At 36.5% G+C, this 24,365-nt stretch overlaps 1 protein-coding gene across 6 annotated transcripts in view; it reads right to left on the bottom strand.

The window, feature by feature from the left end:
- Positions 1-5,758: 5,758 nt before the first annotated feature.
- GALNT7 (polypeptide N-acetylgalactosaminyltransferase 7) overlaps positions 5,759-24,365 on the bottom strand; it is a 136,131-nt gene continuing 117,524 nt past the window's right edge. For all 6 annotated transcript variants that reach the window (XM_025462862.3, XM_025462861.3, XM_049101069.1 and 3 more), the window contains 6 exons: positions 24,187-24,304; positions 22,443-22,565; positions 15,815-16,033; positions 13,394-13,492; positions 12,540-12,668; positions 5,759-8,217 (listed from right to left, as the gene is read on the bottom strand). In XM_025462862.3, the coding sequence (XP_025318647.1) occupies positions 8,080-8,217; positions 12,540-12,668; positions 13,394-13,492; positions 15,815-16,033; positions 22,443-22,565; positions 24,187-24,304 (826 nt within the window). In that variant the 3' untranslated portion in view covers positions 5,759-8,079. The remainder of the gene's footprint in view (positions 8,218-12,539; positions 12,669-13,393; positions 13,493-15,814; positions 16,034-22,442; positions 22,566-24,186; positions 24,305-24,365) is intronic.

The raw sequence follows: 24,365 nt of genomic DNA, 5'->3' as shown, positions 1-24,365 counted from the left end.
ATCCTGCCCTTACAGTTGATATATAATTTCTACTCCCCCAAAACTTTACTAATAGCCTGTTGACTAGAACCTGTATCGTAATATAGTTGATTATAACACATACTTTGCATGTTATATATGTGTTTTATTCTTTTTTAAAGGAAGTCTTTTTTTTTTTTTTTTTTTAAGATTTTTATATACTCCTGAGAGACACAGAGAGAGGCAGAGACATAGGCAGAGGGAGAAGCTGGCTCCATGCAGGGAGCCCAACGTGGGACTCGATCCCGGGTCTCCAGGATCAGGCCCTGGGGTGAAGGCGGCAGCACTAAACCGCTGAGCCACCCCCCGGGCTGCCCGTTACATTTTATATTGTATTTTTAAAGTAAGAGAAGAGAAAATGTTACTAAGAAAATACATTTACTGTACCGTAAAAAAATCCACATTTAAATGGACAGTGCACAGGTCAAACCTACATTGTTGAAAGGTCAACTGTTCTTGGTATATGCTGGAAACCTCTTATGTTTTGTTAACTAAAGCCTGCCAAAATTGCTCTCGATAGAGGTTGTACTGATACATACTCAACAGCAGTGAATGTTTTAGAGTATCGATTTCCTCATCTCAGCAACATAATAGTTATCAAACTTTTTAATCTTTTTAATCTATTTTAATTTACAAAAACTGGTTCCTACTATTAAGAGTTGAGCATATTTTTAAGGGCCATTTATTTCCTGTGGTCTGTCTCAGGTTTTTGTAATAGTAATCTGTGGAGAGTAAGGGAAGTGACTGTGACAGGCATTGTAAATACTTTTCTCCTTGTCATTTGCCTTTTGACTTTATGATATTTTCTTTATGCGAGAATTTATTTTTATGTAGGCAATTTTATTAATTCTTTAGTGGTTTTGGGAGGCCTTTCCCACCCAAAGATGATAAAAATTATCCACTTTCTTTTAAAAAATGTTATTATTTAATTAAATCTGATCTTTCCGGAATTTATTTTGGTCAAGGACTCAGGTAGGGGCTCAAATTTCTTTCCAGATGGCAGCTACTACTTTTGTTTTTTTTATTGGTAAAGCTGGGTTAGAAGATCCTAAGTTTTCTTATATATTGAAGCAGTCAAGTGGGAACTTGCTCATTAGATGATAGTATGCCTTTTTGTAAGTATTTTGCTTTTTAACAGCATTATTTATTGTAAGTAGTAGATTATAAGCTTGTCTTAGACTAGTACAAATATAGCATTATCTTAAACCCGACTATTACAAATATGCCACTAAAAATGTTTTATAAAGCAGTAATGATCTTATTTCTTGGAGAATAGCAAGAAGAAAGATAAAGGAGCTGTTAGGCCACTGCATTAGATCCAATCCCTTTAAAACATTTCTCTAGAAATAACCCATTTTTAGACTCCTCATGGTATTCTTGTTGGACACTATGGCATTTTCAGAGAAAAGTAGAATATTGGCAGGAAATGCAAAGATCCATAGAGTGTAGACAGGGAAAAGGGCTGGGAGTGGTAAAGTGATGAGCATACACAAAAATAAGATCTAGGAGGGTCATGAATTTTTATTTTTGTATAATGCTCTATACCCTGTGCCAGAAACATAGTTAGGTACTCTATAAATACTTATAAACAAAAATACTGTTGATAAAGAGGGCAGCTACTATTTAATTCAGTCTTGTTGGATGGAAATATAGGTCTAGGATTTCCAAGTACCCCAAATTTTCAAATGGAACCAAAAATCTAGATTTGTATTTTTTAAAGTGAAATCTGAATCAAATATTAGCAATGAATTCAAATGTCAGGTTCAAAGAAAACGTCTACAGGTAAGATTCTACCCAAGGAATGCGAGTTTGCCACTTATATAAATTAAGTAGGTAAATGTAAGATGATTAATATTTACCCGTTAGGACTGTTGCTAAGTTTATGTGTGCTTTCCAGCTAAGCAGCATTGTTTTGATAGTTGTATAAGAAACTTTTTTCACCCTAACTGGAAACTCCTCTAATTTTTTATCCTGTAGTAAATGTATGTATAGACATTGTTTCTGAGATCTTAATGGAATTTCACTGTGCTCCTGAGCCTCTCTTCAGGATTTATAGTGCAGACTTTTCCCTTAGAGCTTCTTCTAGGAGTTAGCATATCTATGGAATAGTAGGCTTAGGAACACAGAAGAAAAAGAAACATTTAAGCAACATGGAGCATCAAACTTAAGAACTGGAATTGATCTTTTATGTCAACTGATCCAGTCTCATTCCTTCAGGAAGATGTGGCAGTCAACTAGGACATCAGGTAAGATAATAAAACACTAATTCATTACTTTTGTTATTCTTTGATTCTTCACATTTTTCCAATAAAAATGAGATGGCTTATACAAAGGATAAATTAAAATACAGACGGGGCACCTGGCTGACTCGGTTGGTAGATAGAGCATGCAACACTTGATTCTGGGGTCATGAATTTGAGCCCCACATTGGGCATAGAGATTACTTAAAGTACAAACAGACAAAGGGAAAAACAAGGTTATAAAGATTAAGAATGAGATGAGATGAAGAGTTTATACTTGGGACTCGGATTAGAGTTTGAATAGGTCTCTGTTTCTTACTGGTTTGGTAACATCAGACAAGTCATACAACCTTTCAATTTCCTCATCTATAAAGTTAGAAATTTTGAGGATTAAATACAGTAATATAAGACACTTACCTGAGTGGCAAGAGATAATTAATAATAAATATTAGCTAAAAATATACATACCAATACGTATGGGTTAAGATAGTTGCTGTGGTAGGAGTATCTGATTCAGTTGAGATTTTTTTTTTCAGTTGAGATTTTTAAAATCATTTTATTTTTTCATCATGATAAGTGTACTCTTTAATCATCATCTCCTGTTTCACCCATTCCCTATGCACCTCCCCTCGGCAACCATTAGTTTTTTAAGTCTGTTTCTTGGTTTGTGTTTTTTCCTTTGTTCACTGGTTTGGTTCTTAAATTACACATACAAGTGAGGTCATATGGTATTTGTCTTTCTCTGACTTACTTTGCTTAGCATTGTACTATCTAGCTCCGTCCATGTTGTTGCAAATGGCAAGATTTTCTTTTTTATGGCTGAGTAATATTCCATTTTATATACACACGCATGTGCACACACACATCTTTATCCATTCATCTATCAGTGGACACTTGTGCTGCTTCCATATCTTGGCTATTGTAAATAACGCAATAAATAGCTGCAATAAATTGCAGCTGTAAATAGCTGCAATAAAAATAGGGGTGCATGTTTCCCTCTAAATTAGTGTTTGTATTTTTTGGTAAATACCCAGTAGTTGATTACTAGATCGTAGGGTAGTTCTATTTTTAATTTTTTGAGGAACCCAATTCTGAGATTTTTGAAAGTCAAGGTAGAAAGGAAAACTACATTGCGTGTAAAACACAAATAGAAATTCTTCCCACATGGTTCCGGAGGTACTGATAGAGTTGTTTATGTCCTTAACTTTATGTCCTTGACTCTTAACACTAAATTTGAACTTGGACAAGGTATTTAATCTATTACATATATATATATATATATATATGTGACTTCTTGTTTTAGTTGCCTTTGATTTTACAAAAAATATTTGCTAATGACGTCTTGGGAATTGCTTTCTTCACTTAACATTATCCTGACTGACTTGTTTATAAGTACTTCATGCTCATTGCAGTGTAATGATTATGAGTATTTAAGTTGTTCTTGGGGTTTTTGCCATTGTAAATGGCAGTGTTATAAAAATTCCTGTACCAATCTCCTGGTGTTCAAGTGCACTTCCCTCTGGTAACCCCTGTAAATTCCAGCTGTCTCAGCAGCACCTAACTCTATTGTCTGCCTCCTCAGCTCACCAGTGTCACCTCTGTTTGAGCTCCATTTTCCTGTACCATGATCATGAAAGTTCTCCCAGACAGACAGACAGACATGGTAAACCTGAGGTTCACCTTGCATGTTTCCTTTGCAAGGAAAGTATCTGTCTCCTTTGCCTTTAATCCAATTCATCAAAACAGCCCATATATTTTATACTTTATAGTTGTTTAGGATAGCAGGGTAAGCCCAATACCAATTACTATGTCATGGAAGTCCAGTTGTATTTTCTACGAAAAGTTTTAGTTTTGCTTTGTACATTTAAACATTAAATTGGAGTTTATTTGCCCATATAAAAAACCTGAGATATTCCACTTAAAGACATTTTCTTAAACATTCTTCAAGATGCACTTAGTTCTACCCAAGGGTTAAATCAGACTGCTAAAAACTATATTTTACACATGCTATGTAAGTGATGTGAAGTAGAGATCATTTATTCCCTTAAGGATAAACATTTTACCCCAATTTAAGCAGCAGCTTAACTTCTGAGCTTCATTCGTAAAGTGTGGGTAGTGTTCTCTCACATATGAAACATAGGTACACACATGTAGCCTTTATATAGAGCTTGCAGTGTCCCTGTCTTCTGATTAAAAACAAAATTTAAGGCTTTGAAACCAGATCATTACAGCTATATTTATTACTGTGACTATATGCTGGGAGCTATCCTAAACACTTTATATATATTCATACAATATTAGCAAAATCCCACAAAATAGGCACAATTATTCTCCCCAGTTTGCAAATGGGAAGACTGAGGTGCAAAGGTTCAATAACTTTCCAAGGTTACATGAGTAATTTGTAGTGGAACAGAGATTCGACACAGACTAGTCCACCATACTATATTTATTCAGGTGAACAGATTGTAGCATCATTCTATTGTGAAAATGAGGCGTCCTCCCCATCCCAGCTCTGCTCGGATGTGGGCTCAATTAGGGGCATTTCAAAATCGTCAACAATTGCAAAACAATTATTGGATTTAGTTTAGAATCCATCGTTCCATTAATCTCAATTCCAGGAAATAGTGCACTACAAACACCATTCTCTGTCCATTTTCCTGCAACTGACTGATTCTAATGAATGATAGGCATTTTCATAGTGCTTGATATTTTAAATCTGCTTTTACCTAGATTAATTTTCACATACCTAAATGGCTGGCCTACTAGTTACCTGGCTCAGATGAAGTACTTACCATTGAATTATAAGTGGATTTTTTTTTTTTTATTAGAATCTGTCCTGAAATAAAATATATCCCAAGATACCTATAAGACTGTGTCTTAACAGATGAGACGTTTACTCCAGTCTGGTCCTATGTGACTTTTTCAGATCTTTGGTATAGCAGCTGAGAATTAGAAGATGTGACAATAGCCAAGTCAACTGAAAGTTTCTAAAATCAATACTGTCATTTATTGGAACATTAGCGGCCATATCTTTTCTTGAGATGGTGAATACTGTGCCACAAGGTCCTATGGCCTACTTCTATTTTTTTGGTAGGTTTCCTTTCTCTCTACTCACTTGATTGGTCAGATTGTAAAGAGTTTTGACTTAAAGAAATTTTTGCTTTCAATGGGCAATTTTATAGAAGAATGCGTTGCCAAAAAAGATATGTTGCTGAGTTGTTTTTTTATAATTGAATAAGTGACTTTAAAAAAGAAAATTGCTATACATAGGCAACCAGAGGCAAAAATAAACCTTTATGTTATGTTACCTTCCTACGATATGTAAGCTCCAAGTTTTCCAAGCACATTTTAAGCAGAATTATAATTAATATTCAAGCATATATTCAACATATAACTATATGATATTTTAGCTATTATGTTAGTGTTATAAAGATTAAAATCAAATTATTTCAAGCATGCAGTGTTTGAATTTAGAAATGATTACGAGTACTGAAAAAAAATTCATGGATTAAAATACAGTATTTTATTTTTTCTCACCTAAAAAACAAGCAACCCAGAATTAAGATATACATAAACTTCTCAAAATTATCCCTAATAAAATTTGAATTTTATACAATTTCTACAGAAACATACAGTGTATCAAAATCTGCATAAATCAAATTTATAAAATGTGTAGAAATGCATAGTGATATTATTAACTTACAAAGCAAGGATATGTGAATTATTTCCAAAGCAGGCTACAGTAGAAAATAGTCATATGGCAGCAGCTTCTGATGTTTTTCATGTTTGGTAAGGTTTCTGATTTCAATAATATAGAATCATTTTCATAGAGTATCAACGAATTGCACAAAATACCCATTTAAAATTTACATGCACAGTTTATGTGCCACCTTTCTTAGGCCTATGCATAGTTAACAAGTTATAATCTATTCAACAAGGAAAATGGAGCCTATTTGCAAAGACACAAGTAATTAAAGTACCAATTCTCTTAGTTTCCTTTTTATTGTTGATTTATTTTGCAATTATATAAGCATATATAAATGTATTCTTTTTAAACATCCCTAGAGATGAATGAAAGTTAAAATGGTTGATCACAGATCAGTAGCAAAATATAAATTGACAATTCAAAATCATAAATAAAACTGTTCAGGATGTTTGACTCTCCAAATTTAGGAGCTAAGCTTGGAAGAAACAAATTTGTAGGCTTTTCTTCTAAACAAATGTAGATTTTTTTTTTCTTTCCTTTTTTAAGCTTTAATTAGAAACAGTTCCCTCTGGCAGTAGTTTGTGAAATTCCTTTCATTGTAATGATATCATGATTACAAGATCAAAAATGCTTAATTTACTTGCCATTCCCCACTTCATCAGGTTTTTTTTCCTTTTTCTTTCTTTCTTTCCTTTTTTTTTTTTTTTTTTTTTTTTTGTACTCTGTAGCATTTTAATCTTTTGGGTAACAAAAGACTTATTTAGATTAAAATTGAATTGACCAGTTGCACTATTTGGTTTTCCTATAGTAGCTACTATTAAATAAGTGTTTAAATCCAGACAAGTCTTCTTTTCACTGGAAAAATACTAATAGAAATATGCTTCCTAAAAAAAAAAAATTAAGAAATACTAGGGGACTAACAGCTAACTTAACAGAAGTTCATATTTATTAATGAACTATATTTTTAAATAGCCTTTTTTTATTTAAAAAATGTAGAGGGAATTTCATTTGGATGAAGATATACATGAAACACCCATTTACTCTTGGCTTCAGAGGCTGCACAGCTTAGGTTATAATGCACAGGAGTTTTGTAAGGCTTAATCTAACAAGGGCTTGGGAATTCTTACCTTGGTCAGAATGAACCTTTGATGTGTTTACAGCGGTGTTTTATTGTTTCTGTTACCCCTGCACACTTCAAGGTTTCAAAATTAAGGATTAATTTTCTGTAGTGATAGATATTGGAGAAAAGTAAATCCCAGATACTAGTGGACAATTTTTCTCTAGTTGATAGTTCCCCTTTGCTATCTTAGGAGTCAGTATCAACAGTGTTGGGAATGCCAACAAGTAAGGGAATTAATGCCATATAATCTTCAACCCTATGAAATAGCCTTGGATGTTCTATACTGTATTTTCTTTTTCAAGCCATACAACATTCAATTTCAGAGCAAATGGTAGCACATAAATTCGTTTCTGAGAAGTAAGAATATTCCTCATACAGATGACAATTCCATCATTACTGTCTTATAAATTTCATCAAAAGCTCTTGAAATATATACTGAGAAATGAAAGAGGCACTAAATGTGTTGAAATTCACCTTTCAAAAAAGCAGCATGACTGTGAAGGAAGGCCACCTTGGCTAAGAACCTGTGGCAGTGCTTCATAAGGATGTAAAATTAAATAAAGACACAACAGGTTGATAATCACCAAGTTATATATGAAAGTCTGGTTACTCCAACCTTTTTTCAAGTGTGTTAAAAAAAAAAAAAAATCAAACTGCCTTTCAGACCCCTGAGTGTAATCCCAAAGAAGACAACAATGCTTTTAACTCTATTCTAAATAAAACAGAGCTAAATGCACAAATTACCAACATCATCTTAAAACAAAAAAAGATGTAAACATCTACAAAGTTTAAGGTAAAAGCAGTTTTGTAAACAGTAACTGCAGATGATAATGTTATTGTAAAATCACAGTTTATCAACGTCCTTCAAACTGATCAGGAGGTTCTGGGTTCGGAGCTGTACAGAGTTAATAATAGTTGCAGCAGGTTTCAGGCGATTTTCAGTCCTGTATAAATGTACGTGTCAGTAGGTAGGTTATTGGTTCCTTTTATTTTTTCTAAACACTATGGATGTTGTTCATTTCCCACTTTTGAGTCATTTTACTGGAGTCGCAATTGGAGATGAACACTTGATGTAGGACATCTGAGCGATCTAAGCACTTTCCTGAAGGAATGTGAGTAAATCTGTGCAGACTCTGCAAAACAAAGGACAAAGGAATTTTAAATTTGTACTCTTTTTGGTATCACTGACATTAGAAGTCATTACCTGGCTTTCCCAAGAAGATAATCCAAGCAAATCGGGTGGCTTAAACCAAACATACCTCAGACTTTGGATTTTTCCTGATTGTCAGTCTTGTAAGCCCCTTTATTGTTAAATCATAATGTACCGCTGGTACCTGGTACCTCAGATTCAATGGTATACAAAACTTCAATTCTGTCTTCTCCTCCAAACCTACTTCTTCAATTCCCATCCTGGTTAATGGCAAATCATCCTTCCAGTCCTCAGGACAGAGACATTTCATGCTCCACTTTCCTTCACTCATTCAAATTGTAGCAGTCACCGAGGACTGATATTTGCAATGTCTCCGATCTATACCTCCCCAGGCCCATTGCATATGGCTTAGGTTAGCCCTCATCCTCTGTTGTAGATATCTTCAGTATAGCTCAGGGCTTCTCATACTGTAATCCTTAGACTATGATTGAGTTTGTAAAGTCAAAACTATGTTTATAATAACCCCATTTGCCTTTTTCGTTGCACTGATGTTTATACTGATGGTACAAAAGAAATGGCAGGTGGAAGTGCTGGGCCCTGAGCATAAATCAAGCAGTGACATACGTGTGCTAGGAGTCTCATTATTCATGGCCATACAGCCACAGCTAAAATGCTAGTTTTACTTAAAGATGTCTGTGATGAAACAGTAAAACTTATTAGTAGGGGAAAAGGCAGAGGAAATGAATCTCAAGCAGACTCACCACTGAGTGCAGAGCTCAATGTGGGGCTTGGTCTCATGACCTATGAGATCATGACTTGAGCTGAAACCAAGAGCCAGATGCTCAACCAACTGAGCTACCCAGGCACCTCTACCCATGAATATACTTTTAAAAAAATTTGGAGATGAGGGATGCCTGGGTGGCTAGTGGTTGAGCATCTGCCTTTGGTTCAGGTCATGATCCCAGGGTCCTGGGATCAAGTCCTGCACTGGGCTCCCTACTGGAAGCCTGCTTCTCCCTCTGCCTATATCTCTACCTCTGTGTCTCATGAATAAATAAATAAAATCTTAAAAAAAATATTCGGAGATGAAATGGATAGTATGCATAAAACACTTTGGTATAGTGAGGTACAGTGGTTTTCTTAAAGGAAAGCACATATACCCTTGTTTGACCTGAGAGTCCAATTAGGTGCTTTTTCTCATGTAATGTCATTTTGACTTGAAAGGATAACTCTAGACAAATCATGATTATTCAAACTTGGGACTGGGTAGACATTTTCTAGAAAATGAAGTAAGCCTATCACTTAAAAACAGCAACACTAACCTGACAGTACTTGCTGCCACTGATAGGATTTGACTTTTCACAAAATTAGAGTTGTAGAAAGCTTGTACCCACCATGAACTTGACAGAGTCACCATGAAATCAGTTGTTAAATTTGTAATTTTTTGACACTGTATAATAAAACGTGTCAACATCTGGAAGATCTATATAACTTAGTGAGCCAATATTTTTCAAACAAGCAATGCATGATGTTACAAAAGCAGACATAGGTAAGAGACCCATTCAGAGCATTAGACAGACCAATGGATTTTAATGTAACTTAGGGCAAAATGTTCACTGATATAGTTTCAGATTCTACATTGCAAGTAACTTTTCAGAAACTACCACTTATTTAGCTGTGGAGTAGCATCAAAAAAGAATACAATTATCTGAAAAGGCTATTAACCCTCTCTTTTCTAACTGCATGTTTGAGGCTAGGTTTTTCTCATATACTTTAACTAAAACAACATATCAAACTGAATGCAGAAGCAGTAGGAAAATCCAGTGATCTTCTATTAATCCAGACATTTAAGGGGATTTACAATATCCTAAAGCAATGCCATTCTTCTTTTTTTTGAAAAATAGTAATTTGTTATTCATGTTATTAACATGTAGTAGCTTTTACATGAATTAATACAGATACAAACAGAATACCATATAAATACATATTTACAAAATTTCTCAGGCTTAATTTCCATTCAGAAAATATTTTTAGCTATGACCTAGATAAATAAAATCTTTGGGGGGGGTCCTCAATAATTTTCAAGAGTGTGGAGATAATCTAGAGACTGCAAAGTTTGAGAACTGCTGAATGAACCTATATGCTTATCAGTCCATACTTCACAATGTTCCCAGAGTTATTTTCCTAAAAGTATCCATTGTTTCACTGTGTTGCTCAAAAAAAGTCATGCATTCTCCAAAACTTACAAAATGAAGCTAGTGTTCTTTCAGGTGGACTACAATTTAGGGAGACTAAACTAAACATGATTCCCAGAGTTTTCTACACACTTTCATTCCGTGCCTTTGCTCACCCAGTTTTCTTACTTATCCTTTATTAAAAGACTTTTTATATCTCAAGACTTGGTACAATGATACTTCCTCTATGAAACTCATCCTAAATAATTCCTCCTATTAATCTCTCTTTTGTTAACCTATGACATGTTGCTTATTTTCATTTCTGTGGTTTTTTCTTTTCTGCCATTAGAATATTTTTTTTAAGATTTTATTTTTTTATTCATAGACACAGAGAGAGAGGGGCAGAGACACAAACAGAGGGAGAAGCAGGGAGCCCGATGTGGGACTCGATCCCGGGTCTCCAGGATCACACCCCAGGCTGCAGGCGGCGCCAAACTGCTGCGCCACCAGGGCTGCCCTGCCATTACAGTATTTTTTTAAAAAAGATTTTATTTATTTATTTTTAAATGTTTTCTTTCTTTTTTGTTATTTTTTTTTTTAATTTTTATTTATTTATGATAGTCACACAGAGAGAGAGAGAGGCAGAGACATAAGCAGGCTCCATGCACCGGGAGCCCGACGTGGGATTTGATCCCGGGTCTCCAGGATCGCGCCCTGGGCCAAAGGCAGGCGCCAAACCGCTGCGCCACCCAGGGATCCCAGATTTTATTTATTAATTCTTGAGAGACATAGGCAGAGGGAGAAGTAGGCTTCTGGCAGGGAGCCTAATACGGGACTCAATCCCATGACCCCAGGATCACACCCTGAGCCAAAGGCAGATGCTCAACTGCTGAGCCACCCAGGTGTCCCTCTGCCATTAGAGTATGATGTGCTTTGATTTCTTTTTTAAGCCACCACATCATCGGGCCCTAAGGAATATTTAGTAATGTCTGAGGCACAAATGTATATTCAATGCTGTGGCCTTTGAAATATCTAAAATATACTGAATTACTCTGGATGATAGTTTCTGGTCTGCAATAGCCTTCTTTTACTATTTTATTAATACTGTTCTCACTGACTGCCATCATTTATTGTTAATTATTCATCTTTCTTTGTGGAAATAAATGCTCTGTTCTTCCGGGTTTGTGTTAATCTTCTCCTTCCTAAGTTGTTATAAGAAAAAAATCAGCAACTGACACATACTTCCCACTTCATAATAAGTACTTATGAATGATGATAACTGAAAACATAAAGCTGGGTCATAATAACATCACTACATTGCAAATAAGTAAGACATCTGTAAGACAGACACAGTATGATACCAACTACTAGATGAGAAAATAAAGTTGAGGTTTGCCAGGTTCTTTCAGTTTGGGGCAGCTTTCTCAACTCTGCATCTCACAATAAATTGATTTAGTCAAGTCTAGACACTGAAAATTATCCATAAATACATTTACATGTTGGGATCTTCAACTTGGCAAAGAACTTTGAATATTCATAGCTAAAAGAGAAAAACTGCTCCTGTGGCTGATGTCAAGTGAAAAACTAAACATGACCTTTAAAGCAAGCAACAGGCAGTATTTACCCAGTTGCAATAAAGAAGTTGCGAAGTCTCAGACTTCTAAGTGTTATTTGTTTGTCTCTATCTCCACCTGCTGGACAACATGAAATATAAATGCAATATATAAAAATTTTTATACATATATAATTTCAGTAATATATATAACTTTTTAATAATTTTACTTTAATGAATGACTCATTTAGGTTTAAAAAATCAGATTTTGATATTAGAACAATGGTGATAATTGCATCACAGAACAGGTTTTCCCATGCTGCTGAAATTAGCAGTGGGTCTTGGTTGATATTCTGTGACCTCATTACATGACAACCTTGCACCAGAGAATGAAAGTGATGTTTCTTTATGGAAAGAAGGAGTCACTCAGTGCTCAGGGAAACAAATGGCTAAATGAAAGGCAAATGCAAGTCATTTTGAATGCAGGTTTTCAGATTTATACATCTAAATTCCAGATGGTAGATGGTATTAAAATGAAATAGCAAACAATATTATTTCAGGACTTGAAGTGCACAATACCTTGAAGTACTGCCATTCCTTAAATTCATTTAGATTACAGTGTGTAATCATAATTTTTGATCCATCAGGCCCCTTTGTTAAACACTGGTCATACTGCATGAGTTGATTTGCTTCGTTGATTCGAAAAAGCTATTAAAAAAAAAAAAAGAAAATAACAAGGCACTCTCTCTGCTTATATACATTATTTTTTTTAAAAACTTAACTCATAATTAAACTCAATGATTATCTTATTTTTAAATAATTTTTCTGTATATTTAGAATTCTATGTCCCAAGATAGAAACTATATTCATTTTGATATTAGGGAAGACTCCTGCTAACACTTAAAATATTAAAAGATTATGTTCTTTAGCCTCTTAGATATAGAATGGGTCATTAACACATATTTATTATGTATCCACAGTGTAAGCAGATGAAAAAGTGGAAACAATGCTGATGAGGTTTCATAATCCTAATCAGAAACAAGAACAATATACCCACATAAGGAAATAAGAAAATATTACTAGTGAAATATGCCTTCCTGGCAGTAACATCCCAGCTTATTAGTGGGAAATGTGGAATACTGAAGAGTACTTGCAAATAAAATTATTAGAAAGCTAGGCTATACATGGTTATTTATATACTCACATAGGACTATATTCTAATCTCTTATGTCAGATACAAATTCTAGATTTGGATTGCTTATGTGAAAACCTAATACTGCTATCATCTCCCTCATCTAAGTAAATGCTTTAGCACTGTCAGTTTTTTTTACAGACAGAATTAGCAAATTAAAAAGCATACTAAATCCTGTGATCATAAAGACTGGCTGCCCCAATGCAGCAGACTATGAAAACATAGAAGTGTGGTTATTCACCTGATTGCCTCCCATCCTGTGGCAGGGTCCTAGTTCAACAAAGCCTCCATTTGTCTTCCCCATGCTGTCAATGCAGTAAACAGTCTCAAGCCCTCTGATCTACAAAAATGAACAAAGAACCAAAAAGTGGACAACAGTTTAGCATTCATGTGGAGACATCAAGTAGCATGTTGAATGCACTTGTGTGGGCTCTGGGAGAGAGATTTGGGCTGGAGATAGAAATTTGAGAGTCATCAGCATGAAGACGGTTTTAAGGCTATGAGACTGAACAAGATCACCAAGAGGATTCATTCTCTTTATGTAGATGGCACTGTACTAATCAGGAGTCCTTGGAGATTAAAAGATAACCAAAATGTGGTCTGGACTTCAGGTGCTCATGGTTTAGTTAGGAGTCAAACACAACTTGCTATAACAGAAACAGAGGTGAAGTAAGAGTATGAGGGGTGGGGGGAAAGATATTAAACCAAGAGGAGCACAGCATTAAGTGTTGGCTTCTTTTATTTCCAAACCCAAAATGTTGGAATTCCTTAGGGACAGATCCTGTCTTCTTTTATCTATATTTTCTCCCTAAGTGAGTTCATTCAGTTTCATGAAACAATCTACCTGCTGATGGATTCAAATGTACTTCCATCTCTGGGCTTCAATATCACCTAGTCTAATAACTACTTGACAGCTGCCCCTGGGTGTCTCACAGGCACTTCATACGACCAGAACACCAGTAAAGAACTTGCCATTCCCCAACGCTTCCCCCTTATCCCCTCTACCAGCGTCCCCATCTCGGCTGCCACCTCAGCAGCTACTCAAATAAAAAACAGAACTGGTGGGACGCCTGGGTGGCTCAACGGTTGAGTGTCTGCCTTTGGCTCAGGGTGTGATCCTGGAGTCCCAGGATGGAGTCCCACATCAGGCTCCCTGCATGAAGACTGCCTCTCCCTCTACCTAAGTCTCTGCCTCCCTCTCTCTGTGTCTCTCATGAATAAATAAATAAAATCTAAAAAAAATACCCCACAAAAATCAAAATTGGCCCATATCCTTCACATCCCCATCCATTAGTGATTGCCTCTAGATGAATTATGTATCTCATTTGTCTGCTTCTCTCTGTTCCATTTTTGACAATCCTGGTCTCAGCTACCACTGCTTCTCACTGAACTACCCTACTAGTTTCCTAACTGGCATCCTTGTTTCTACTCCAGGCTCTCATGACAGGGTAATTAAAAAGCAAAGCATAAATCAACTTATGTTACCTGCTTAAAACCCTTCCATGGCTTTCTACACCCATAGGATAAAAGCCTCCCTCCTCATTAATCTCCTCTCTTCTGATTATCCCAAAGGCAAAGCATTCTTGGCTCAGAGCCTCCAACCTTACCATTTTCTTTCCTTGGAACACTTTCTCCTGACTCTCTGGTTTGTCATTCAGATCTCAGATTAAATGTCACCTCTTCAAAGAAGCTTTCCTTAATCTGTCCCTGCATCCTCCTGAACATCACCCATTTATTTCCCTTGTAGGTCTTACCACCATCCACCATTACCTTCTTTGTCTTCACTGTTGTTGTCTCTTTCCCCCACTCACCCAAGGAGAGAGACCTTTCCCCTAATGAAAGGGACCTGCTTGTTTTGTTTCATGTGTAGAAGACCAACTGGCACATAGCAGGCCTTTGACCACTAGTTGCTGAATACATTATTAAGCAACAGTACCTAGTTTTGAAAGTTCATGGCATGTTTAATATGCCCATGAGGCAGCAGCATAAGGCTCATGGGTGAATGAAATCAGAAATGAGGTTATAAAAACAAGTCTGAAGAAACAAATGACACCACCAATCAATGCCTTGGCCTGACTTTACTTCTTCTCAGTTACCATTCATTCATTCATTCATTCATTCACTTGACAAGCACTGTTTGAGTCCCTACTGTATATGGGGGTCTCCGCATTAATCCACTGGGACACAATCATGAACCAGGTGTTAAGCATGGAGACTGGCTGAGGGATAGGCAATCATGAGTGTTACTGAGAACCCATGGAAAGATCAAGAACTCAATCTTTCTAATGGAGTGGGGAAGAGTAAGAAAGGCTTTTCAGAATTGATATCTCTAAATTGAGAGCAATAGGATAAATTAGAATTAGGAAAAGGGAGTTGGAGTAAGGGGCAGGGAAAGGATAGGAGCTGCAGGGAGTGGACAGCATTCTACGATGGAGAGCCAGAAGTCTGAAAGCTGAGAGCAGGGGACACAGTGGTTGGGACATCAGGGGAGATGTTAATGGTCCAATAGAAAGGTGGGGTAGGTTACCAGACAGTTTTTAGAGAAACTTTGCCCCAAGAATTCTCTTTCACTCACATATTTTCCAATCTCCTTCTGCCTTCACCCAAACTGAGCCTCTAAAAACACACACATTTTGAGATCTGAATACCGGATGGTACTTACTTCTCCCCATTCGACATTTTTGGGAGGTAGAGGGTAGTGTGAAGTTATATCATAAGCTATTTCTTCCATGAACCATTTGAAACTTTTGCAGTTGTGATCTTCTCGAAATTTTTTCAGCTCAGATATATCTCCATATGGTAATGCCTTTGATTCAGGACGACTAGCATAGAAGTAGTCTTTATATTCATCCCACCAAACCTCTACAACTCTAACATAATTCTGTAAAAAAGAAAATATCATTATGAAAAAGAAAATTATCAGCAATGCCATAAACAGCCCATCTTAGACACACAAAATATGACCAACATGTAACAAACTCCTATTAAAGGCACCTGATATTTAATCAAACAAATGCAAGTGAGCTAAGGACTCTACCACGTCAATTGCTAAGGATAAAATGTCATCCATGTTCATCAAGAAGGGATGGACAGAATGTGACATCACTGAGCTTAAGATCATATATTCTAAGATCACATGTTCTATTCTGCTTCTAGAGGAAGAAGATGAAGCCCAGGAAGAGCTTAGGAGAGGCTGGCTGGACACTGATGCTCACTCACCTACAACAATCTCTTTCTATTAGAACCGCACTATCAGCAATGTGTGGGGAAAAGGCTCATTTCGAAAACCATCACAAAAAAACAATAACTCTGTTGAATAAAACACATTTTTTTTGCAAGTGGCTTTTTGGATCATGTTCCAACTATAGTAGAACCATTTTGCTATAACCCAGAATTAGTTGGATATTTTCCACAGTTGATGTACTTTAAGGAAAAGCAATAAAATAAGCTGACATTGTGATAACTGACATAGATCTATCTTCTAAGGTTTAACTGAATGAATGCATGCAAGCACGAATATAACAGATTTAGTACATCCTCAATCTAGTCCCTTGGTCTTCTACATGGTTCATTAGCCAATCTTCTCTATTAAAGACCAGAGGGTAAGTATCTTTGGCACAGTGGGCTACACAGTTTCTGAAGGAACTATTCAGCTCTGTTGTTGTAGTGAGAAAGTAGCTGAACATGATATGCAAACAAATGGGTGGGGTGGTGCTCCAATATAACTTTACTGAAAAGGGCTGGATTTGGTCCACAGGCCATAGTTGCTGATCCCTGTTTTACAGCAGGAGTAGAAAATTAAAATTCTCCTAGGCTATAACTACCATAGAGTGAACATGGGTGAACAAGGGCATGCTGTTGCAAAAGCCCATGGAAGAGTTTTATGTGGTAGTATCATAAAAGAACACACATACATATATATATATATATATATATTTTTTTTTTAAGATTTTATTTATTCATGAGAGACAGAGAGAGAGAGAGAGAGAGGCAGAGACACAGGCAGAGGGAGAAGCAGGCTCCATGCAGGAAGCCTGATATGGGGCTTGATTCCAGTACTCCAGGATCACACCGAGCTGAAGGCAGATGTGCCCAACTGCTGAGCCACCTAGGTGTCCTGAGAACACATATATTATTGCTAGCTATTTTTAATTTTTGCAAATTCATCCAAAACTAGACACAGCCCCTGTCTTCTAGACACTAATGAACATCAAGAATTAAATGAACACACATAAGGTTACAGCAACAAAAAGAAGGTACATTTAAAGCATTTGGGATGGAGAGGGCCAGAGGGGCACCATGCAGGGGCATGGGACAATTCAGTCTTAAAGGAAGTGGTTAATTATGTGGGAATAGCATTAAGAGCAAAGAGAAACCCAAAAGAAGTATGACAAATCATGGTGCATTTGGAATCCTAGGAGTAGTTTTCCACAATTTACTTTGTTGTGTTTTGTGAAAATTAAGAAACATTTAGTGTCTGATATACACTAAGCACTCAAAAAGTGTTAGCTATCATTATTATGCTTCTTTATTTTTTAAAGATATTTATTTATTCACGAGAGACACACAGAGAGAGGCAGAGACATAGGCAGAGGGAGAAAAGCAGGCTCCCTGCAGAGAGTTTGATGTGGGACTCGATCCAAGGACTCCAGGATCATGACCTGAGCTGAAGGTAGACGCTCAACCACTGAGCCACCCAGATGCCCCTATTATGCTTCTTTTTAAAGGATTTTTAACTTTATCCTTTAGCTGAGAGTCTTCAAAAGATTTTAAGCAGCTACAGACAACCAGTTTAATTTTCAGGGGAATGATGTCGATAGTGGGCAGAGGATGGAATGGAGGGGTGGCATCCGATGGCAGAGAGCCAAGTAGGAGGCTATTTAATACCTGTGGGAGAGACTTGGGGACCTGCACAGAGCATAGAAAGGAATGGATTTCAGAGATATGTATGAACTAGAATCTTCACGACTTGGTAAGGGGGGAGGGGGGGGCAGGAAGGGAGAAGACTACCCTTACAACCCCCTCAGGTTCATTCATGGGCAAACAGAATATAGGAAAAGATATTGCTTTTGAGAAGAAGTTCCAAAGTTCAGCTTTGACTACATTGAATTTGACATGCTGGAGGGCCATTGAGAAGATTAATTCTAGGGGACAACTGCCCATCAAAGTCGGAAGCTCAGAGAAGACAGATGAGCTGGATAAATAAATGTAAACCACTGGCACACAGTGGTTGAAGTGGATGATACTAGAGCTGGAGGGAAAAATAGTGCCTGGCACACTCTAGGCACTCATGAAGTGTAAACTGAATGTTACACTTATCGGGTTGTTTTTACAATATGTACAGTTAATTTTCAGAATGGATAAAGATTTCCCTCTCAACGATTTTCCTTTTCCTTATAGCACAAACCTTCATGAATCAATGTGACTTTTCATGAATTCTTCGTGATTATGAGTCCAGCTCCAAGGGCACTCTTTTCCTGCCATGCCAGTCAGGTCTGTTGTTAATTTGGTGCTCTTGGTTTTATTGTGAATATTTTAATCTCATGTCCTTTTGTAGCTGGGGCTCCATTTGGCCATTTCTATGACAATTTGGCTAGTTAGGAAGCTGTGTTCATTCCTAAGGCCTTTCCATCTCTGCTTCTATTATCTACTTCCCCTTAAGGAACTGTCCTGAGTTGTACCTGCATCAAATAATAAACTTCTGCTTTTGACTTGGTTAAGGGTTCCAGAAAATGAATGGAATCAGACTCCTATGCTCTTAGAATTTATGAAAGCAGCCCAACTAAAGAAACTTAAAGCTGTTCAGTCAGGAATAGAGGACTTCATATCCCTAGCAGTAGGACATTTAGCCTCTGTGTGAAGCTTTTCTGGTTTGCCCCTGGTTTGAGGAACAAAAGATATTAATCTTTTGCAAGCATTGTTCAAAACTGATTTTGTTTAATACACAAACTCCTAATATGATTAACTTTTCAGACCAAAAAAAATAATATTTTACTTTGTGTAAGTAACAGAAGCCGATATTTTCCTTTTAACTACTTTCCCACAGAGTGGCAGTTTTGTTTTGTTTTGTTTTTTAATTTTTTTTAAATTTTTATTTATTTATGATAGTCAGAGAGAGAGAGAGAGAGAGAGGCAGAGACACAGGCAGAGGGAGAAGCAGGCTCTATGCACTGGGAGCCCGATGTGGGATTCGATCCCGGGTCTCCAGGATCACGCCCTGGGCCAAAGGCAGGTGCCAAACCGCTGCACCACCCAGGGAACCCTGTTTTTGTTTTTTTTTGTCTTGAAATGTCTTCTCATGGAGAACATTCAATATAGAAATCTTAATTGGAATGGGATACAATGAATACTCTTAAAAAATAATAAGATCCCCGATGAACATAGATATCAGCAAAAATCCTCAACAAGATATCAGCAAGCTGAATTCAACAATACACTGAAAGGTTTATACACCATGATCAAGGGGGATTCATTCCAGGGATGCAAGGATAGTTCAATATCCACAAATTAGTCAACATGATACACCACATTAATAAAAAGAAAGATAAATATTGTATAATTTTCTCAATTGATACAGAAAAAGCATTTGATGAAATTCAACATCCATTTATGATAAAAATTCTCAATAAAATGAGTATAGAGGGAACATATTTCAAAATAATGGAGGTCATATACGACAAGCCCACAAGCCAACATCATACTCAATGATGAAAAGCCAAAAGATTTCCATCTAAGATCTGGGACAAGGATTCCCACTCCTGTCACTTTTATTCAACTTAATGTTGGAAGTCCTAGCCATGGCAATCAAACAAGAAAAAAATAAAGAGTATCCAAATTGGGAAAGAAGAAGTAAAGCTGTCACTATTTGCAGATGACATGACAACACTTTATATAGAAAACCCTGTAGACTCTATCAAAAAGCTATTAGAATAAATGAATTCAGTAAAGTTGTAGTATACAAAACTAATATATATATATGTCTGTTGTATCTCTATATACTAATAATGAACTATCAGAAAAAGAAATTAAGAACAGTAACATTTATAATTGCATCAAAAAAATCTAGAAATAAATTTAACTAAGGTGGTGAAAGACCCATACTCAAAAACTATAAGACACTGATGAAAGAAATTGAAGACAATACAAATAAATGAAAAGATATACCATACTCTTATGGTATAGCTTATGGATTGGAAGAATCAATATTGTTAAGATGTCATACTACCCAAAGTAATTTACAGATTCAGCACAATCTCTATCAAAATACCAATAGTATTTTTTATAGAACAAGAACAAATAATCTAAAAATTTGTGTGGAACCACAAAAGATCCAGAATAACCAAAGTAATCTTGAGAAAGAACAAACCTGAAGGTCTCATGCTCTCTGCTTTCAAACTATACTACAAAGCTATAGTAAACAGAACAGGATAGTATTGGCACAAAAACAGATACATATGTCAATGGAACAGATAGGCCAAAAATAAACCTAGGCTTATATGGTCAATTATTAAAGAAGGCAAAGGGGGAAAAGATGGTTTCCTCAAAAAATGTGGGAAAACTGGACAGCTACTTGCAAAAGAATAAAACTAGACTGCTTTTTTATACCATATACAAAATAAACTCAAAATGGACTAAGGCTTACATATAAAACCTGAAACCATAAAATTCCTAAGAAAATATAGGAAGGAAGTTCTTGGACAACATTTTTTTTTGGGTCTATCTCCCCAGGCAAGTGCAACAAAAGAAAAATAAGTAATTAGGCTACATTAAACTAAAAAGTTTTTGTATAGTGAAGAAAACCGTCAATAAAATGAAAAGGCATCCTACTGAATAGGAGGATAGTTGCAAATAATCCAACCAAACAGGGGTTAATACCAAAATATATAAAGAACTCATATGACTGCATTAAAAAACAAACAACCCAATTAAAAAATGGGCACATGACCTGAATAGACATTTCTCCAAAGACATACAGGTGGCCAATAGACACATGAAAAGATACTTAACATTACTAATCATCAGAGAAGCACAAATTAAAACTATAATGAGGTATCACCTCACAGTTATCAGAATGGCTATTGTCAAAAAGGCAAGAAATAACATGTGTTGGTGAGAATATGAAGAAAAGGGAACCCTCCTGTACTGTTTCTGAAAATGCAAATTGGTGCAGTCACTATGGAAAATAGTATGGCGATTCCTAAAAAAATTAAAAATAGAACTACCGTACAACCTAGCAATTCTACTTCTGAGTATTTATCCAGAGTATAAAAACACTAATTCAAAAAGATGTATGTGCCCCTTTGTTCATTGCAGCACTATTTATAATACAATTTACAATAGCCAAGATATGGAAGCAACCTAAGTGTCCAATGATAATACTGAAAGATAAGACAGTTGTGGGGTATATAGACACACACACACACACACACACACACACACACACACACAATGGAATATTACTCAGATATAAAAAAGAATGAAATTTTGCCAATTGGGAGAAATAGATGGACCTGGATGGACAACATGGGTGGTATTACATTAAGTGAAATAAGGGAGAGAAAGACAAATACCATATGATTTCACTCCTATGTGGAATCTAAAAGACAAAACAAACAAAGCAACACAGAAACGGATTCATAGATACAGAGAACAAACTGATGGTTGCAAGAGGGGACAGGAATAGGCAGATGGGTGTCATAGGGGAAGGGGAAGCAATGCACAGCATATGGAATAGAGTTAATATTGTAACAATTTTATGGTGACAGATTGTAGGTAGATTTATTGTGGTGGTCACTTCATAATGTATGTAAATGTTGAATACTTGTGTACTGTATACCTGTTAAGTAATATAACATACATAATATTATGTATCAACTATACCTCAAATAAAACCAAACCAAAACAAAAACATAAGGTGTTTCATGAATAAGTGCAGCTTAAGCTAAAAGGGAGAGCCGGCATGACTGCTTAAAAGATTTATCCCATTCAGCAAGCTGACAGTTAAGTGACTACCATGGCATGTGGTATATAAATGTGGCACATGTGGTGTTCATAGTTCCCTCGGCTTCTTTCCTTTTATCCATTACCACACTGTCTTGATGATCATAGCTTTGTAATACAGCAGGAAGTCCAGAACTGTGATGTCTCCAGGTTTGCTTTTCTTTTTCAACATTCCTTTGGCTATCTGGGGTCTTTTCTGGTTCCATACAAATTTTAAGATTGTTCCAGCTCTGTGAGAAATGCTCATGGTATTTTGATAGGGATTGCTCTCCTTTTATCCAAAAACTCACCTTTAGAGTTGGAGAAGACCCAACATAAATGGGTGGAGGATTCCCTTGCCAACCCTCAAGACGGTAGATGTGTCCAACACGAGAGCAAGGGACAAACAGTAATTTGCCACCACACTGCCATATCTATCAAGGAAAAATATATGTGGAAGTTGTTTCAAAGATCAAAATAAATTATAGTTGAAAATTTGCCTTATAGATAGAATATAAAATCTAAATTAGATACAGGGTCCATGGGGAATTCATAAACTAAACACATCTTAAAATAGGGCCTTTTTCAAACTCATATAATAACAAACAAGGCAACAGGAAATGCAGTATTATTATGCTTCTAAGTGCCTTTTGTGTATCTGTAGCTTTAAATACCCTCTTCCCAGTGTAACCTTGCAAAGTTACACAGATTCTTCATTCCTGATAGCATTCGCCATTTCCACTGCTAATGTATTTCCCACCTGGGTGATTCAAACTGGCTTCTTCACCTCCAGCTTCTCTCTACTCAGAGCTATCCTTATATTTATAGTCAGAGATTATTCTAGCTGAAGGGCAGCTTTGGGTTATGTTAGTCCCTTGCTTAGTGTCTTCAATAGGTTGCCACTGCTTATCAAATTCAGTAAAAATCTCTAGACTCCGCATTAAAGGCTCTCATCCATACAGTCCTAACGTACCTGTCCATTTCCTCTTCTTGGATATCTTTCTTACTCATGCCATCAGAGTCTGCTAAACTGTGTTCCTCACTGTCTCTGAATGTGTTCTTCATGTTCCTACCTTTGTACCTTTCCCCATTCTATTTGCTTTGAGGTCTCCTTTCCCTCTCCTTATCTCTGCTTATCGATAGCATGCCCACCTTTCTAGTCGGCTTCAAATTCTACCTCCAATATGATGCTGTTTCTTAATCACACCAGTTGAATGCCAACTACCTTCTTATCGTATTACGAATCTCAATAAAATTCTAATCTCTTCTTATGAACCCTACGTTGCTTGACAGCAAGGACTGAATTCTTCTTCTTCTGTATCTGGCCATTTAACACAAGAAACAATAAGTATCTGTTTAATTCAAACTGTGATTACAGTTCTCATTCTTTCTTTTGGGCAATGGGAGGAAGGGGTTGGAGCATTAACAACAGGGTGGGTACTGCAGGAAAGCAGCTCCAATGTCAGTCTGAGGATGCACATTCATAGCTGGGATCTGCTTCAATCCCGAATCATCATGTGATAAAGGATAACTGTGTCAGTGGATGGTCAAATGTGGCCCCCATACATGCAGATTCTCCAAAGGGCTTTTATAACAAATGGCTTCAATGTACAGAAAGCCTAAAGGGTAAGGTGGGGAGTGGGAGGAGGAGAGGTATTTTTATTTTTTTTAAATAGGGGCAGAGGGAGAGAGGGAATCCTCTAGTAGACTCCCTGCTGAGCATGGGGCCTGACATGGGACTCGATCCTGGGACCCTGAGATCATGACCTGAGCTGAAACCAAGTCAGACACTTAACTGAGTCACCCAGGCACCTGGTATTTTCGTTTTTGAAGTTTGCTGGATCCAATGGTGAGATGAACCATGTAAATATGTAAGAAGTCTGGAGTTTGCATTTTGAGCTATTTTTCACCAAAGCATGCATTTTTGTTAGTCATTCTTTATAATTTAGACAAATGCATTAAACAGCTTTTTCCCCAAAAGAAACCAGCCTTATCCAAAAGTGACAAAAGTCAGTAACTACTTAGAGAACTACATTTGTTTAAATGAAATATTACCTTATATGAGATCTCAAAGTTTTCACCACCCCAAATCTGGAGACCTGGATCATACAGACCCAGTTCAAAGAAGAAGTCTCGTTCAATGGCAAATAATCCACCAGCCATGGCAGGGGACCTAAGAAAAGAAACACTGCAATAACTATTAAGGAGAAACCCCTAGTACACCTCCACCAACA

Source organism: Canis lupus, chromosome 25, assembly GCF_003254725.2.
Source record: "Canis lupus dingo isolate Sandy chromosome 25, ASM325472v2, whole genome shotgun sequence".
NCBI lineage: Eukaryota > Metazoa > Chordata > Mammalia > Carnivora > Canidae > Canis > Canis lupus.
The sequence above is the reverse complement of the archived record's forward strand: the minus strand, read 5'-3'. Positions and strand labels throughout refer to the sequence as shown.